Genomic DNA, 15782 nt, shown 5'->3' on the forward strand with positions numbered 1-15782 from the left:
CTTGTCACCAGTACCAGTACACACACTTTTGCAACTGGCAAGTAGAAATTTTCCAGGTTATCACTACTGGGTGGACATGCGCAGAACCTTACTTTACCGTACAATCTACAGTGCCGGTGGGAAAAATGTGTGCCTTTTGTGGGTGAGTCATTTAATCTTTTTACGAAAATAACAAAATGTTCTTTTTCCTCCCCTTTTCAAGCACATATTTTACTATACACATTGGGCTATGGGAATAAAAATGTAGGTTAATCACCGACAGCAGCACTTTTTGCAAATCACTGCTCAATATATAGCGCGCGCTCTAGTGGACAGTAGAGTTACTATAATGCACCGTCTACTCCCGAGTTTCGCGGTTTTGCGGTCCCAAGATTTCAGCGAATCTCGAATATCCGAAGAAGTCGAATGAAAACACACGAATTTTAATAAAAATCTTAACATTTTTACAATTTGACAAGCCACCACGTATTGTAAATTTGTCCATAAAATAATATATTTAATTCGAGATGACAGAAAGTGGCGGGTCCGCCCGACCTCAAAGAACCAGATTTTGCTTCTGGATCAAAGTAGGCTGAGCAAGGCCTTAAGTATGTATCTTTCAGAATTTGCAAACCAGAACACTCCACATCATACTCCACATCCAAACGCATCCATTATGCCCCGAAGTTTACTCTTGCAAAGATATAATGACGATTTGTTCCGCGTGAAGAAGCATTACGATGGTAAGTGTTCATCCCGATCAATACCAACGGCTCAATAGTTGTAAACATTCATCTCTCATCAGCCGAATTTTGTCGTCTGTTTTGGAATCCGTTTGCCGATACCGAAGATGATAATCTACGCGCAAAATCGACCTACAAACCAAAAGGCACACGTAAGAAGATGCGCAAAGTTGCTGAAGGCGGAAAACATCGATGTTATCAATGTAGGTCCATCTTCCGGTGGCCATCGGATTTGAAGTACCACATTGCATTCAGCCATAACGGGGAGCAGCTGAACGTTTGCCCGGAAGCGACGTGTGGCCAAAACTTTCAATTCCCCTTTCAACTGGTAAACCATCAGCGTACGTTTGGCCATCACGATTGGCAGATAGTTTGTACGGTGTGCAACAAGCTGTTCGGCAGTCAACGGTTTCTAGCGCGCCATACCCAGCTAGCGTGCAACCGGTACAAGCAGGAACAACAAGAGCAAGGACAGGACTCAGCTAATATGTAACAGGTAAGTGAAACAAAAAAAAACACGCATTCCTATCGGATTGGTTTTAATAATCCACATGCTTTATATTTTTATATTCATTCAAATCCGTGCATCTAGCCAACAATGGCGACATTGCTACATAAAATACACACATACACACATATCAATAAACGGACAACGCGGGTCACGATCGCCACATACAATAGCATACGGAAAACGGGATTTCCCAGTATGGGATACTTGTTGCCTTTCCTTTTGCACATATGAAACAATTTGAATAGAATTCTGCGGCGGCGAATGGCGCACTATTTTCTGATGACCTGAATTTGATACCGCATCGCCTGTATGGCACATTCAAAACTAAACCACTCGCGGTCTATACTCATTGCCTTATAATTAAACATACATAAATAAATACATCGATGTGCTTAAATACATCTCTGCATCTCCAATTTCCGACTGCATAGACATCTTTTGCACTATTTATGAAAACCTCGGATGTGTCTGTGTGTGTGTCTATTAGGGGGAGAATTAATTGCACAACATCGACGGATTCAGGGCACATTACTAAGCTAAATTAACTGTACAAACGTCATACCGTTTTCTACTGAGGAGTTGGAAATGATATTTTAAATTATTCACCGTTAGTTCATTGCACGTCTAATGGCCAGGCTTTCTTAAAGTTGAAAGGTAGAGAGAGAGAGAGAGATAGAAAACAAAATTTTCCTGACACTATGCTACTACGCTACTTTAATTTCCTCGCCAGGAGCGGTTTCCGCTATCTTTGCGAATTTACATTGCTTGTAGTTCAATCAAAATGTTCCTGTAAAACTTATCTTACTGCGTATCTTGGATACTGCTACTTGATATCATCAGCGCTATTTTTGCTGTGCAAAGGGAAATAATTTATGTGTTGTGCTTGTTTGCTTTGTTTCGATCTAAACAAACCCACAGTCGAGTAAAACGTGTAACGCCTAAAAGCTCAAATCAAAACAGTATCTAACAAGTTAGTGTTGTCCTCACGCCAGATGAAGAGTCTCGTGATTATAGTGCGGGTGTACGGATGGTTTCTTGGTGCAAGTTGGTGTTATCTTGTTTTATGTTTATCGTTAATAAATCAAATAAATTCTTCCCCAACGTGATGAAGGGAGCATCAAAACACAAAAACAGTTACAATGGTAAACCCGTTTAAGAAAACTATTCAGACTTTGGTTCTTAAAACGCTACATACTTCATACGCGGCAACTTTTTGGCCCGTACTTTGTCCCAGAGCATGACACGTCCACGACAAATGCCGTTTGTTTGCATTGCACATTTTTCCCTGACTTTAGGCAGCCACGGCCATCGGTCAAGATGTGTACCGAATTTGAACACGATTACAGAAAGTTAAAATTGAACGTATCCGTTACATCCACCAAGTTGATTTCCATCGAGCGACCCAGCACGAAACACTTTTGCTTTCTGGCGTGTTTTCGCAACCCTTAGTCTTTCGGCTCCTCCCGGTACCCGTCCGAGTACTGCTCCCGGCCGCTCATTTTCAGGATTGCCTTACTGTCTGCATTACCATCCAGCACCGACCGTGCGCCCGACTTTTCATCCTCCTGGTGAAAAGAAAGAAAAGATCATCAACACAACCTCTAATCGTTTGCAACTACAGTTTAACGTACCCCTTCATCTTCCTTCACGGGTTTATCACCAACACCCCAAACTTCCACATTGCGTATGTTGAATTTCTTTGTTGCGCTCAGTTGAAAATATCCTTTGTACGTTGTGCAGGACTCGGAACACTCCCCGAGACCGTACTCGCTGTCCAGCCACATGCCCCAATAGTTGTGCTGACCTCCCATACCCTACGAAAATGAAAATGGTTTAAAGATAAAAATCAGGTTTGCTTGATACTTTCAATCCAAACACACGTACCATTCCATTCGGCATGGTTTGCTGGTGCAAATTCAGATACTGGTAATGGTCATTATAGCCGGTGCTTGAAAAGCATCGCATTTTGGGCCGCAGCGTAAAGAGAAACGAGTTTTCGTTGCCGACATAGTTGGGACTGAGTGCCCACGAGTCCGTCGCATACCCACCGAAGATGTATCCATTCGCGTCCTCCACGATTACTACCGTCGGTCCCTGGTCCATAATACGACCTGAAGGTAGCGAAAAGAAAATTTAACGTTAAATGTGTTTAAAGTTTCAACACACATTTCTCAAAACAAACTCCTCTCTCACTCTCTTACCTAGTAGGGTGGAAAAACTTTCACCGTGGATTTGCGATGAAAATAGAAAGCGCCACTTGTTCTGCTGTGTTCCGGGCAGATTCGAGTTGATAAACAGCATCTGCGACAAATCGGTAAAAGCCGGATAGTCCGGCACATACTGGAGACCCTCGCAGTAGGGCAACATGGATTGGAGTGCTTCCTGTGGGATGATGCTTTTCCGTGCGTTTCCATCCGTCTCCGAGGCGTTCTTCACGTTGCGATAGTGGTACAGATGGGAGAACACGTGTTCCAGCATCTTAAGAAAGGTAGGATTTTTATGTAACCTGCCAATGGATAATGCATGTTTCGTTACGGCTTCAACTACAGCAGTCTATACCTAAAGCACCTCCTACATTCTCGAGGGAGTTTTAAATCGCACAAACTACTGTGACTACGCAATCAAGGTTATTTTACGTTTTAGAGGTATGGAACAAAAGTATCGATTGGTTGAGGGCTTATTTTGGATCTTTCTGCTAAAATATGTTACAAAACATACATCGAAATACGTTTCAAAAGAAATAAAATTGTCTTTAAATTGCAATCAACTCAAATGCATTCGCTCGAACACACGTTGCTTATTTGCATTTCCCAGCATCAAAAGAAATGCTTTTTTCTCATAACCAAGCAAAAACGAGAAACATTTATCCCAGCGTCAACAGAAATACAGCCGGGCGAAAAGCAGGTCAAGTTACGGAACTACACGTACACGCTGCGGCAGCAGGATGTCAGCTGCGTCCGATTATATTCCACTTACCATCGTTCGGCATCGGCTCGGGTAACCTTCTGCGTGCCCTGTTGCACCACATCGTACGCTAAACTTTCCGCCAGCTTCTGGATGCAATCCTTAACGATGCGGAAACCTCGCGATTCCCAAGACTTGTACTGTGGGCCACCTTCCAGTCGGATAGCTCGCATATAGCTGCTGACGACCGCTTCCACGTACTGTGTGTCGATAAGCAAACCATGATGAGCATGAAATAGTAAAAAAAAAAACCGCAAGCATGAGAAAACAATTTGCATGCTCCGTGTTGCTTGATAAAGATAAAATAAAATCGATTCACTTCACCACAGGCGGTCTACTATGTTGCGGCACTGCACCCTTACCTCCTTGATAAGCGGATACGCAATTTCGGTCGATTCCGATTCGGGCTGCTGCCCGAGACTGCACAGCAGCACATTGATACGTTCATCTATAGTGCCGCGGACACAATAAACATACAGTTCGGCGAACCGCTGAAACTCGACCACCGGCGACCGGGCACCGAGCGGTCCGAACAGGAAGTTGGTGATGTACTGCGCCAACCGGGGATCCATCTGTGAGCCCCAGAATTTCTGCCGAGGGTAAGACACCAAAGTCAACAACATGGAACGGTGCCAGTTCATTCCGAATGGCAACGACCGCCACGAGATACAACAACGACAAAAAAGACCGGACATCAAGGAACGGGAATGGGTGAGATGAACGCGGAAAAGGAAAAGAAAAAGAAAATAAATAAAAGTGCAGCAAAACTTGTTGGCTCACCGCGCTCCGGCAAGCGAGATACCAACCATGAGATCATCTTCCTTGATGCGTTCCGAGTTTTTGCTGACTAGCTTAAAGGAGCTTGCCACCACGGGCACTTCGCTCTTCGCCAGCAGGGAACATTTTTCTGCCAGCTTTGTACTTGAGTTTCCCATCGTTTCGCTGTTTCCTCACTAGCCCGCGCTTCTGCAATTAGTAATTAAAAAACGTCACCGGGACGCATTAACCGTCGCAGCGGTTGGCGTGCAAAGCGTGTGGAGAAGCTGCTAGGACGAGAGAGAATGATATAGAGAGAGGGTGTGAAAGGATATTAGAAAATTTATAATTGGCAACGAATATTACACGAATCGTCCCTTTGCCCTTCCAGTCGTAAATGAATAAATAGTATATCACCCGAGTGGCGAGTTCCGGGTATATTTTCAACCCTCATAACTAGACTCCATTATGTATTTCGTCGTTAACTGCAAAAAAATCATCACCCAACGACATCTTCAATCAACTGGCTCAATTCCCCACCAGCAATACTGTGAATCAGCTCTCGGGAAACTCTCTAGACGTACGGTAGATGTGGGTTTCTTTGGTCTTTGTCCACCACCCATTGTCACACTCGACAGATTTTGCGGACTCCATCAGAGTCGGAGGGTGGTGCAAGGGTGAAAACGGATATCATAAATTGTTTATTGTACACGATCGACACATTACCGGATGAAGGCTTGAGGGGCTTGTTATCTACTTGTTTGGTCCAACCAAAAAAAAAATCGGCCACATGATGAACAACATACGCAAGCAGCAGGCGATGATGATCCCTTATCAAGCGTTGGATCGTAGGAAGCGAGGGATCGATACGTCGCGAACACGAACGAATCAAATCAATTCACAAGCAATAAAACTTGCTCCATTATCAGGAGTGGAGCTGGCACGGTTGATGAAGCAGTTAGTGAAAAGGGTAATTATATTTTGCAATGTTAATGCTTTGCTTTCCACTATCCATTTCCAATGCGTTTGGAGGATTTAATCCATTCAACAGTCACCGTCTTTCGCGTGCAAGCTTGGTTGGAAAAGCGATAGAAATCCGCATATATTTTCTCACAGCACTATTACAGTAAAGCAACACCAAACAATCCGTTACTTTACGTTACGCTTTATTGTGATGGTCCCAACGAAATTCACTCTTCAGAAAGCAATGAGACAGGTCGATTCGAACTCTCCAGAATGCACTCGCTTGCGATTGAAAGCTGCTCGTCTACACTTGTTCCAAGATGTGATCACATGAGCATATCCCGCATCATTATTAAAGCACACCACGTTCTCCACCGAACCCGCTCTAGGACGGAAGGCCATTTGTTTACACAGGGTTGAAGTCGGAGGAAGGAGGCACTGTGTGCCATGGCAAATAGTAGACCTTCCCCACTCGCGTTGATCAGGTGTCAGTTTCCTTTCGGACTGAATAGTGCTAGGAATTTTGCCATTTCTAGTGTCTAATGAAAATGCACCACACACATCCACTCATTGATCGCCACTTCCTCCACTGCTTAAATCCTTCCATTCTGCCACATCCGTGTCCGTGTTATCTTAAGCTACACAATATTTACCTTTCCACTTGGATATTTACTACTATCGGCGGTGTTAGAACGCACCACGGCCGGCCACACACGCTTTTAGTCTACTGTCGTAAACAAATGCACATTCCCTGGCATCACAACATTTTCCGCTCACTTTTGGGCAACGTCTGTGCAATTTTTCACGCGTTCATGATTTCCTAGTGCCCTTATTTACTTTCGCTCTTTTCTTGCGACTAGAGAAGATTATGTCGCTGTTTTACTGCTTCGTAGCAGAGAACCAATGGTAAACCTGAATCACTAGGACAGCTGGGTAGATGTGTACAGCTTGTTGGGGAAAATAAACTCCACAAGTAAAAACCTCCTGCGTGCGGGACACTATCGCGTACCGGGATGAAATAAGCGAGCGATGGCCATTCGAGCCATTCGGAGCAAAGATTTTTCCACCTTTTGCGGCCCGTGAACGAAAACAGTGCAAATTACGACCCGCTTGACAGGTATTGCCATTCCGCTCCATGTGACATATGGCTAGGTGGCACATTGCGCAAGAAGAGCATTGATTTGACTAATTTTACTAGGTTTTGCCGTCAAATAGCTGATTTTCAATGATTTATGACACTTAAAACAGTGTTGATGTAATATAAAAATAAAATCGTACGAGACCTGCGACAATTTTACGTTTAATATTCATAATTTCAATCGCTCAAGATTGGTACCGTCTGTAGACGCCTTCATGTAAACAAACCTTTTCTTGACAGGTCTATCAGCTGCCATTACCCCGCGAAAAAAAAATACAAACACATTCTTGAGGCAAAACAGAGCGAGCGCAGGTACTCCCGTGAAGCGGTGCGAGTGGGCCCGATCTCGACGACAGTTATTCTTCCCAAAAAGATGAACAATTCGAACCTGCGAGATGCTTTTCAATTTCTTACCAGCGAGGCCAAAGGTACGTTATCACTGATCATCAAACAATCCATACTAATGTGATGTTTTCCGTCTCTTCGCCCTCACAGATTTGTTCCTTCCGTCGAACATACCGGAGACGTACGGTATCCCGAGTTCGCTGGAATTTGTGCGCGACTACGTAGCGAAAAACCTTCCCCTGATAATGCGCAACGCTGTGAACGATTGGCCAGCGGTGGACAAATGGAACTCCAAATACTTTCGGTTAGTAACGCATGAGCTGTACGTGTATTTTTCTCTCCCGTGCTAGACGCAAGGTACGCATGTTGTGATATTTTCACGAGCAGTTTGTATGGGAACTGGGATGTTGCCGTTTGTTCGCGTGATGATGCCGCGCGCACTGTGTCATATCCCGTGCTGGCATGGTATGCTGGTGGTCCGTTTGCATTTTTGAACCACTGCCAAAAACAGTCATCGCGAGAGAGGAAAGTTTAATTGGACGATCATCTCACCTTTCATTGACTGCGGAGGGAGACAACCTGCGCACAGCTGTGAAACATGAAATTATTGCCGACGGGGTAACGCCTTCCTTCCTGTGCGCGCACACCAACACGAAGTGATAAAATTATGATTGCCAGGTAGTTGCATTGCATGTGCACCTGTTCTAGCGCGTGTAAAAACAACGCATGTGTAATTTGTTAGACAGCAAACGCTAACTTGTCGCGCCTTCCCATGCTGTTTCAATCATAAACCCCCATTCCTTAGAGTAGTATTTGATTCAGCAAGCTTGAATTGCTTAAAATAACCCGAAATCGAACAATCCCTTACGTTTTGCAAGTTCCACAGAGACACAATTCCCGACAAAGAGGTAACGGTTGCGATCACGCCCAACGGCTATGCGGACGGTTTGGCCTTTCACGAGGATGAAGAATATTTCGTCCTGCCGCTCGAGCAAACGATGCGAATGGAGGATTTCCTCTCCGCCCTTGATCACAAGGAGTGAGTAAAAATACCCGACATTGGGAATTGACTAGGCGTTAATTAATTCGAACTTAATCACCCTTGCTCTATGCTGCAGCCCGGACGTCATTCCCTACATACAGCGCCAAAATTCCAACCTTACCGAGGATTTTCAAGAGCTGTGGATAGATGTGAACGAAAGCAGTCTAGATTTTGCTTCCGAAGCGTTTAACAAACAGCCGGATGCCATTAACTTTTGGATGGGAGATGAAAGGGCTATCACATCCAGTGAGTAGTGTGCCCGAGGGCAAGCAGCTTTCTGCAGACGGATTCTAAACTGTTGCTCTAATTGTCCACAGTGCACAAGGATCCGTACGAGAATATCTACTGTGTGATTTCCGGATACAAAGACTTTATCCTGATCCCTCCGATCGACCTACATAACGTACCCCGGCGCCAGTATCCGATGGGTATTTACATGCAGGAAAATGACGATTCGATAGTTATCGAGCCAATTCTGGACGGTGAGTCGTAACGGGTTTGGGAAGGGAATGGAATAGCAGGACAAACAAGCACTTTCGTTGAATAGAAATAGGTAAACCACGGATGATCGAGTGGGTCGGCGTGGATCCGTTGCAGCCAGATCTGGAACGGTTTCCCTGCTACGCGGATGCAACAACCTACGAAATTCGTCTGAACGCTGGGGACTTGCTGTACCTTCCCAGCCTTTGGTATCATCACGTACGACAAAGCCACAAATGCATTGCGGTCAACTTTTGGTACGACATGGACTACGATGCCCGTTACTGTTTCTACAAAATGATGGAAAAACTTTGCAACTATGGACAATAAATTTGGGCTGTGTGACGCACTATATTATATTTAAAACGGGTTTTCTTTACTAATGCAAGAACTTATCTTGAAGCAACGCAGACTATACAAGGGGCTCCTAGACAACATAAGAATACACTTTGCTAATATAATGTAAACACAATAAATACCCTACACTGGAAACGTACAAAAACCATACATATAAAGAAGACCGTCCTGGTTTGGCCATTGCTTTTCTTCTCCTTTGTCTGTATACTGGTAAAACATAAAAATATCTAGGTTCTAAACCCTTCGTCTTCTTTCCGACGCCGATCGTCGCTTTGATCATTGAAATCCGCACGCGTGCCGTAACTTGCGCACGAGCTGCGCATCGATTCCCCGGTTCAGTGCCTTTTCCTCCAGCTCGCAAATCAAATTGGTCAACCATCGTTCCTGCATGTACAGTTGACGATTTTCCTGCCGATCGAACTCGAGGCTGGTGTTCAGCATGTGCGTCATCAGCTTCTTCTTGTGGCGTGATCGACGTGACGCCTCGTTGTTTTTCACGCGGTCCTGGTTGTCGGCTTCGTTCTCACAATTCTTCCGGATGCGCGATTTGTTGGGGTTGAATCCTAAATCGGTAATAGGCGGGGACACAACAAAAATACGGTACCTTGTGAGTCCATATAACTCGCTACTACAAAACCCTTGATTACTACTTACCCATTTCTAGTGGGAACTTGGCCAGCTTAGCCTTCGTATAGAGATCCTTGTTGTAGGCGGAAATTTCGACTATTTTGTCCAGCTCCTTCTGCACGCAATCGGGAATTCCGCTGTCCTTCTTCCATCGCTGCAGCACCAAGTTTGGCTGCAACATCTCGTCCAGTATGGAAGAGACGCCCGAATCTGAGGGTGATCGTGCTGGTTTGTCCGCTATAGCAACGAGCGAACCACCAGCAGTGGCGCCGTGCTCTACGTTACCGCTTGCTCCATCCGAAGGTGGTTCCGGGGAGCTGGTATATTGGTTGCCACCCGATTTCAGCATCATTGCAAATCCGTTCATACCGGGGCTACCGTATAGCAGATGGGGGGAAAGGTTCCCTGGCGTCTCGATGATCCGCGGACTGATCGATCGTCCCCCGTGGGATGTTTCCGGATGCGGTACAATAATAGGGGACAACGTGTCTGCTCGCTCCCACCGCTCCAAATCCGGTGATGACGAGCCCATCCGCACCGCTAGTGCACGGTTCCTGGCAGTCGTATCTTCCAATTTGTTAACTGGAACCAACGAAATGACGGGGCGCTTCATCGCATGTCTAGTAAACAGTTCGTGCTGAGCAATGTTGCCGTGGACGGAAGCAACGCGCAGCGTCGATTTCGGTACGATGCGTTGCTTGGGTGATCCATTCTTTCTTTCCCGCCGCTTCGGCGGGGACGTGCCGGACGATGCTGCATTGGCTGTGGAGTTGTTCATTTGCACCAATGTGGGCTGGTGTCCTCCGCTCAGCATTAACAGTGCGGACACTGCATCCAGATCAGTCATTTTGGGGGTATTTTTTTTTAAAGAATCGATCTGAAAGGGCGAAGAGAAAGAGAGCAAAACACATTGGGGTCAGATTAGGACCAAAATCAATTCGTCCAAAGAACACTAGATCATGCTGTGAGCGAAAAAGGCCAGCCATGTCTGCCATTGCCGAAATGAATGCGTCACATTCTTCGTGTTAGGATAGGGGGGAAGGACGCCAAAAGAAGAGGTGATGTAGGCTTAGACAAGCCTTTCGCCTTTGGAATGTGTGCAATGGTTTCGATGTGTGTTACTAAATCCCAGTACAGAGAATTATTCTAACGTTTGTTTTTTTTCTTAAGCAATCATGTTCCACCGTTTCGATCGTTGCATTCGGAACTAGGAATGCAGATATCCCTCGTACGTATTCGTACTACTTTACAAAGCATCATAGCAGTAGCGAACACGATCAAGGGATATTCACAGCCAACATGAACTACAACCGATCGCTTTTGTACACTTTGAACATATGAAAGGATGTTTACCTCAATGTACTTTTTGGGGTGTTAATCACCTTTCAACGCGCACAAAAACGCACACTTTTCACAAAAACAAGCACAAATCCGAGTTTCCGCAACTCACACAAATTGTTCACGAAAGGACGGCCGACAAAGAATAACGCGATGGTGGAACCGAGCAGCAATTTATATACTAACTCTATCGCTTAAAAATTGTTACCCTTTTTCAAAGCACACAAACACATCCATCTTCAGGTACTACATAACTAGGAACCCTGATACCCCTAAAACAAATGCTCTGCCTTATGCCTTTACCCGCGTGAATTTGGTTGTGGTCGTTATGCATTAGCCCGATAGATAAAGCTAACCAAACTACGCCCTACAAAGGCTCGAGCTCCCTCGCACACATAAACAACACGTCCCGCCGGCTGGCTTCTATGAAAATGTGGCGACTGGCTCTTTCTTCATTATATTACCCGTAATCGTAACATTAGTTTAGTTTTTTTCTCAAGTTAGATTAGCCTGTATGTTGCTGGAGTGGGTAGTGAAAGTATTGTACATTCGAGTCAGGTATTAACGGTCAAGTTTTGTTCTTTGTTTTTACCTCTGCTTGTGAATTTCCAACGAGATATTGCATTGCTGCGAAGAGGCGGTTTTGTTGTGGGGTAGTGAAAGATATATTTCAACGGTTTTTTGAAACACACATTTAGATGAAACAAAGGGATTCAACGGAACATGCAAATGGGTAGAATTTGAATTTAAGCGAAATTGCAAATAACTGGCAACCAGACATTCCAGATTGCAGATTGCAATAACAGGCAACCAGAACGCATTCAATTTATTAGTGCGAAACTTTAAAATAGCAACATTTCTTTTTTATATTGATTTTTATATAGACTTCGAGGACATAGCACCATTGCGCACTTCTGTTATACAAAGCAAACGGTCCAATCAAATTTGGTTTCACATGTCGAGCGATCTTGCTTGATTGGGTTAATTTTCTTGCAAATAACATATTTTATCGTTTTCCTTTCATCGCCATCTTTGCGTTGACATTACATCGAGTAGACTTCGACTGTCATTCTTGTCTTTTTTCACACTCTTGTGATTTTCGGAACCAGAATTCGGTGCTGTGAAAAAACAGAACACACGAGCCAAGGTAAAGAGCAATTATTTAACTCGATTCCAGTTCCAGTGCGCTTAAAACACACGTGATTTACGTGAAGATTTACGAATTAATCATACTGGCAGTGGGTGGGCCAAAGTGTTGGAAAATGCGCCTCACGAAGGACGACCAAATTACGTAATGTAAATTCGGTTTGTTTTTTCTTTTCTTCTTGAAGATGTCTGAAGTCGCTACCAGAATCCCGAAGCCCGTGCTGCGCGGCCTGCACAATGCCACCATCAAGCGCAACCTGATCGTGTCGGGCGTCCTCTGCACCATTGCCGTCGTTGCGATGAAGGTGATGCACAACGACCCCAAGGTGCGGGACTACGCCGAGTTCTACAAGTGAGTGCAAAATGGTGCTGCGTGGATTGGATGCGTGGGCCCGTCCGTTCCTGGTCTAAGTTAATGTGGTTACATTGTTTTTGCAGGACCTATGATGCAAACAAGGCGTTCCAGCGCATGAAGGATGCTGGTCTGCTGCAATCGGTCAAGGATTAGATACGGCTGCCGCAGCATACTTTATTTAGTAACAGAGAGAGAGAGAGAAACAAAGAGAGAGATATGTATGATTCCTTGGAGACAGTTTGCAGTTGATTGCAATCCAGTATCTGATGGTAATCGTGCGATAAAAATAAATTCCGGTTAAACCAAACGAATGAGTAAGGGTTTCCGCTCTCGTGTAAGTGTAACCGGGATAATGCTAGTTTGTGGTTGATTTATCATCATGTCATCATGGGTCAATCAGTTCAATTTCGTCTTCTCCACATCGCTACGACAATCCATGCAATTAGGCAAAAGAATCCAGCACAGCCAAATTTGCTGGTGCGGTCTTTTATTAATTTAGTAACTGCTTCCCCACATCGCAAGGGAGTGCTATAGAATATGTCGTATCCGACGAAAAACAGATGTAAGCTCTAGCAAATCCTATCAAATATGTCCAACATTTTCTAGAACATCTCAATAGAGTGCCATACGTTTGTCTTTCGTGCCTGTCCTATACGATAGATACTAGAGCACACCCTAAATCGCGCCGGCCCCGTATGTACGATCCCAAACTACGTACTGTTGCAAATCGTCCTGTGATACGCTGGCCTTCACCTTTGTCAAAGCTAATCGGAAATCCTCGTAACATATCGGTCGAACCTGATCCTTCGCAATGTCACCCAACTGATCGAACGGGATGGAGCGAATTGGGCCCATGGAAGCTTCGTGGCACAACACTTTCATGTCCGCACCCGAAAAACCTTCCGTAAGATCGCCAATGCGTGCAATTTCGTCCGTTTCCAGGCTGTTGCGTTCTCGGTCCAGCAGACGATTAAGAATTTGAATACGAGCAGACCGTTCCGGCAGTGGAATGTACAGTCTCTTCACCAGCCGACGGCGTGCTGCTTCGTCCAGCTCCTGCGGTCGGTTCGTTGCACCAACAATAAGAATTCGCTCGTCTTCCGCCGTTGCGGCTCCGTCCAGTTGTACCAAAAATTCCGTCTTCAAGCGGCGCGAGCTTTCATGTTCGGTGTCCGACCGTTGGCAGAGTAGGGAATCGATCTCATCGATGAAGACGACCGCCGGTTGATGAACAGCTGCCACCGCAAACAAGGCCCGCACCATCTTCTCCCCATCGCCAATCCATTTCGAGGTAAGCGAAGAGGCACTGATGCTAAAGAATGTGGATTTCGACTGCGACGCTATACATTTACCAATAAGCGTTTTGCCCGTACCGGGTGGTCCAAAGAGCAGTATACCACGCGGTGGTTTGCGCAAACCGGTAAAAATATCTGGCCGCAGAATTGGCCACACAACCGCCTCCTTGATGATGGTTTTTGCGTACTCCAAGCCGGCAATATCATCCCAGGAAAGTGGTTGAAACCGGTCCATGATCTCGCTGCGAATCAATTCCACCATTTTTGGGTCAATGTTTCTCAACCGCTCATCGATCTCATCCTCCTGGCTGTCCTCGTTGCTGCTGTTATCGTTGCTATACCCGCGGTACTGTCCTGACCGACCATCATCCGAACCATTGTGAGGCGCTCCAGTGGAGCGATCCTCATTGTCAGACCGCACTGGACAGACGAACTTACTGCCAAGCATTCGCCGCCCTCCGAGCGTTTTGCGACCGTACGCAAATAGTGGCGCCTTGCCAGGCGGATTCGTGGTTCCGTATTTCTGTAAAATCGCGACAAAGAGAAATATGTTACCAATAAGCATTCGTCAAGCAACGCTCTACACACTTCACCTTCATGTTTTGTATGTGCAGTTCGTCTTTTGCCGTTCGGAAAGCACCACCACTACAACCTTCATGGTTAACAGATTTAGGCTCCTGATGATCTGGTACTGGTACGGCAGGTGCCGGTTTCGATGCCGGTTTGGTAACAGGAAGTTTAGGAGTGAATGCTGGATTGCCACCGTTTGCAAATACACGGCGTGAAATGTCCTCAATGACGGTATAACTGGTTGCAGCCGCAGCAGCAGCCGGTTGTTGTTTCGTTTCGCGATTATCAACGCGATTATCAATTCGCTGTTGGTGCTGCTCTTCGCATTGTTTCGATTTGTGCAGGATGCTCACAAGTTTGGTTGGGGAAAGTTCGTCCTCACAACAGTTCTCGTACGATCCGTAACAGTCCTCGCTTGGCAAATATGAAACCGGATCATCCAACGCCGTATCGGTGATTTCAAAGTCATCGTCAGCCACCTCCGACGGCTGAGTGTTAAGCAGCTCCAGCACATCGTCACAGTAGTTGTTAACGCCGTCGGGATTGGTCATTAAATCTTGGTACTTGTGCAAGCCTTCGCTCAGCAGCTGTGCTGATAGTCTTTCATCGTCTCTGGAAGCAAACAGTAAGTATTAAACTTGAAACATAAATTTGATAAACTGTGCGTATGTGCTTTTGCTCCATACATTTGCAACGATTCCGTATGGAGCAGATAGTTCAAATTTCGCACATCGTTTACTGCTTGGTTCGGGTCTTTGTGGGATGAAGTTTCTTTCAATCTACGCAAACAGAGGTATATCTCCTCAACGTTTCCAATAGAGTCTTCCATTTCACGAGCAGAACTCTTTGTTGATCAACGGAAGGATCTCTCAAAACATTCACGCGCGCGCCGATTTTGTGCTTCTTTTTGAGGCACTGTGGAACGTCCACTGTACATGCGCGATGTATACATAATATAGCATTGCTAAAACATACAAGAGGGCTTAAAAGCATATTCAGCACCGCTGTTAGGTAAATTCAAAAGCAAAAAAGATCAAAAACGATCTAGATTGATTTAAATGTAAAAACGTTGTAAACATAAGGCAATTTACGAATATAATAATAATTAAAAATAATAGATAGATTCCTATGAGAAAGTGCCGTTGTGCTATTCGATGCGTAGAACATATTAAA

The 15782-nt window shown here is 45.2% G+C and overlaps 6 protein-coding genes across 8 annotated transcripts; 3 read left to right on the forward strand and 3 right to left on the reverse strand.

Moving 5' to 3' along the window:
• The first annotated feature begins 7 nt into the window (after nt 1-7).
• Nucleotides 8-7377, forward strand: LOC120904731 (zinc finger protein 679-like). Of its 2 annotated transcripts, none has more exons than XM_040314980.1 (3): nt 8-722; nt 785-1218; nt 7295-7377. In XM_040314980.1, exons 1-2 carry the CDS (start codon nt 590-592, stop codon nt 1213-1215), a joined length of 564 nt encoding a protein of 187 aa, XP_040170914.1. In that variant the 5' UTR covers nt 8-589; the 3' UTR covers nt 1216-1218; nt 7295-7377. The 2 variants fall into 2 exon arrangements, with proteins under 2 accessions (XP_040170914.1, XP_040170913.1); XM_040314979.1 differs by lacking the exon at nt 7295-7377 and adding an exon at nt 1315-1649.
• Nucleotides 1245-7027, reverse strand: LOC120904728 (MTOR-associated protein MEAK7). Its single transcript, XM_040314975.1, has 8 exons — nt 6570-7027; nt 5004-5240; nt 4560-4787; nt 4210-4397; nt 3435-3739; nt 3118-3344; nt 2865-3047; nt 1245-2798 (listed from the first exon to the last, which is right to left on the reverse strand). Exons 2-8 carry the CDS (start codon nt 5130-5132, stop codon nt 2679-2681), a joined length of 1380 nt encoding a protein of 459 aa, XP_040170909.1. The 5' UTR covers nt 5133-5240; nt 6570-7027; the 3' UTR covers nt 1245-2678.
• Nucleotides 7314-9287, forward strand: LOC120904730 (bifunctional peptidase and (3S)-lysyl hydroxylase Jmjd7). 2 transcript variants are annotated; one of them, XM_040314977.1, is made up of 6 exons: nt 7314-7482; nt 7550-7703; nt 8286-8438; nt 8518-8687; nt 8759-8923; nt 8989-9287. In XM_040314977.1, the coding sequence occupies exons 1-6, from the start codon at nt 7428-7430 to the stop codon at nt 9249-9251; spliced, it is 960 nt and encodes a 319-aa protein (XP_040170911.1). In that variant the 5' UTR covers nt 7314-7427; the 3' UTR covers nt 9252-9287. The 2 variants fall into 2 exon arrangements, with proteins under 2 accessions (XP_040170911.1, XP_040170912.1); XM_040314978.1 differs by lacking the exon at nt 7314-7482 and having other exon boundaries at nt 7571-7703; nt 8278-8438.
• LOC120904729 lies at nt 9253-11558 on the reverse strand. The gene is made up of 3 exons (XM_040314976.1): nt 11259-11558; nt 9933-10782; nt 9253-9841 (listed from the first exon to the last, which is right to left on the reverse strand). Exons 2-3 carry the CDS (start codon nt 10750-10752, stop codon nt 9555-9557), a joined length of 1107 nt encoding a protein of 368 aa, XP_040170910.1. The 5' UTR covers nt 10753-10782; nt 11259-11558; the 3' UTR covers nt 9253-9554.
• A 713-nt stretch (nt 11559-12271) lies between these two features.
• Nucleotides 12272-13051, forward strand: LOC120904734 (cytochrome c oxidase subunit 6C). Its single transcript, XM_040314982.1, has 3 exons — nt 12272-12390; nt 12575-12741; nt 12828-13051. Exons 2-3 carry the CDS (start codon nt 12575-12577, stop codon nt 12895-12897), a joined length of 237 nt encoding a protein of 78 aa, XP_040170916.1. The 5' UTR covers nt 12272-12390; the 3' UTR covers nt 12898-13051.
• Nucleotides 13052-13185: 134 nt separating this feature from the next.
• On the reverse strand, nt 13186-15569 carry LOC120904733 (fidgetin-like protein 1). The gene is made up of 3 exons (XM_040314981.1): nt 15296-15569; nt 14633-15221; nt 13186-14562 (listed from the first exon to the last, which is right to left on the reverse strand). Exons 1-3 carry the CDS (start codon nt 15436-15438, stop codon nt 13420-13422), a joined length of 1875 nt encoding a protein of 624 aa, XP_040170915.1. The 5' UTR covers nt 15439-15569; the 3' UTR covers nt 13186-13419.
• Between the last annotated feature and the right edge of the window lie 213 nt (nt 15570-15782).

The sequence above is a fragment of the Anopheles arabiensis genome, chromosome 3, assembly GCF_016920715.1.
Source record: "Anopheles arabiensis isolate DONGOLA chromosome 3, AaraD3, whole genome shotgun sequence".
NCBI classification, from domain to species: domain Eukaryota; kingdom Metazoa; phylum Arthropoda; class Insecta; order Diptera; family Culicidae; genus Anopheles; species Anopheles arabiensis.

Coding starts and splice junctions, on each gene's coding strand:
- LOC120904734 (XM_040314982.1), top strand. CDS start 12,575: ATGTCTGAAGTCGCTACCAGAATCCCGAAGCCCGTGCTGCGCGGCCTG. Junction 12,742..12,827: donor GACTACGCCGAGTTCTACAA/GTGAGTGCAAAA, acceptor TTGTTTTTGCAG/GACCTATGATGCAAACAAGG.
- LOC120904729 (XM_040314976.1), bottom strand. CDS start 10,752: ATGACTGATCTGGATGCAGTGTCCGCACTGTTAATGCTGAGCGGAGGA. Junction 9,842..9,932: donor CAAGTTCCCACTAGAAATGG/GTAAGTAGTAAT, acceptor TTACCGATTTAG/GATTCAACCCCAACAAATCG.
- LOC120904733 (XM_040314981.1), bottom strand. CDS start 15,438: ATGGAAGACTCTATTGGAAACGTTGAGGAGATATACCTCTGTTTGCGT. Junction 15,222..15,295: donor CATACGGAATCGTTGCAAAT/GTATGGAGCAAA, acceptor GTTTGCTTCCAG/AGACGATGAAAGACTATCAG. Junction 14,563..14,632: donor TGCACATACAAAACATGAAG/GTGAAGTGTGTA, acceptor GCGATTTTACAG/AAATACGGAACCACGAATCC.
- LOC120904728 (XM_040314975.1), bottom strand. CDS start 5,132: ATGGGAAACTCAAGTACAAAGCTGGCAGAAAAATGTTCCCTGCTGGCG. Junction 3,345..3,434: donor AAGTTTTTCCACCCTACTAG/GTAAGAGAGTGA, acceptor CGCTACCTTCAG/GTCGTATTATGGACCAGGGA. Junction 2,799..2,864: donor CCGTGAAGGAAGATGAAGGG/GTACGTTAAACT, acceptor TCTTTTCACCAG/GAGGATGAAAAGTCGGGCGC.
- LOC120904730 (XM_040314977.1), top strand. CDS start 7,428: ATGAACAATTCGAACCTGCGAGATGCTTTTCAATTTCTTACCAGCGAG. Junction 8,688..8,758: donor TGAAAGGGCTATCACATCCA/GTGAGTAGTGTG, acceptor AATTGTCCACAG/TGCACAAGGATCCGTACGAG. Junction 8,924..8,988: donor TATCGAGCCAATTCTGGACG/GTGAGTCGTAAC, acceptor TTCGTTGAATAG/AAATAGGTAAACCACGGATG.
- LOC120904731 (XM_040314980.1), top strand. CDS start 590: ATGTATCTTTCAGAATTTGCAAACCAGAACACTCCACATCATACTCCA. Junction 723..784: donor CGTGAAGAAGCATTACGATG/GTAAGTGTTCAT, acceptor ATCTCTCATCAG/CCGAATTTTGTCGTCTGTTT.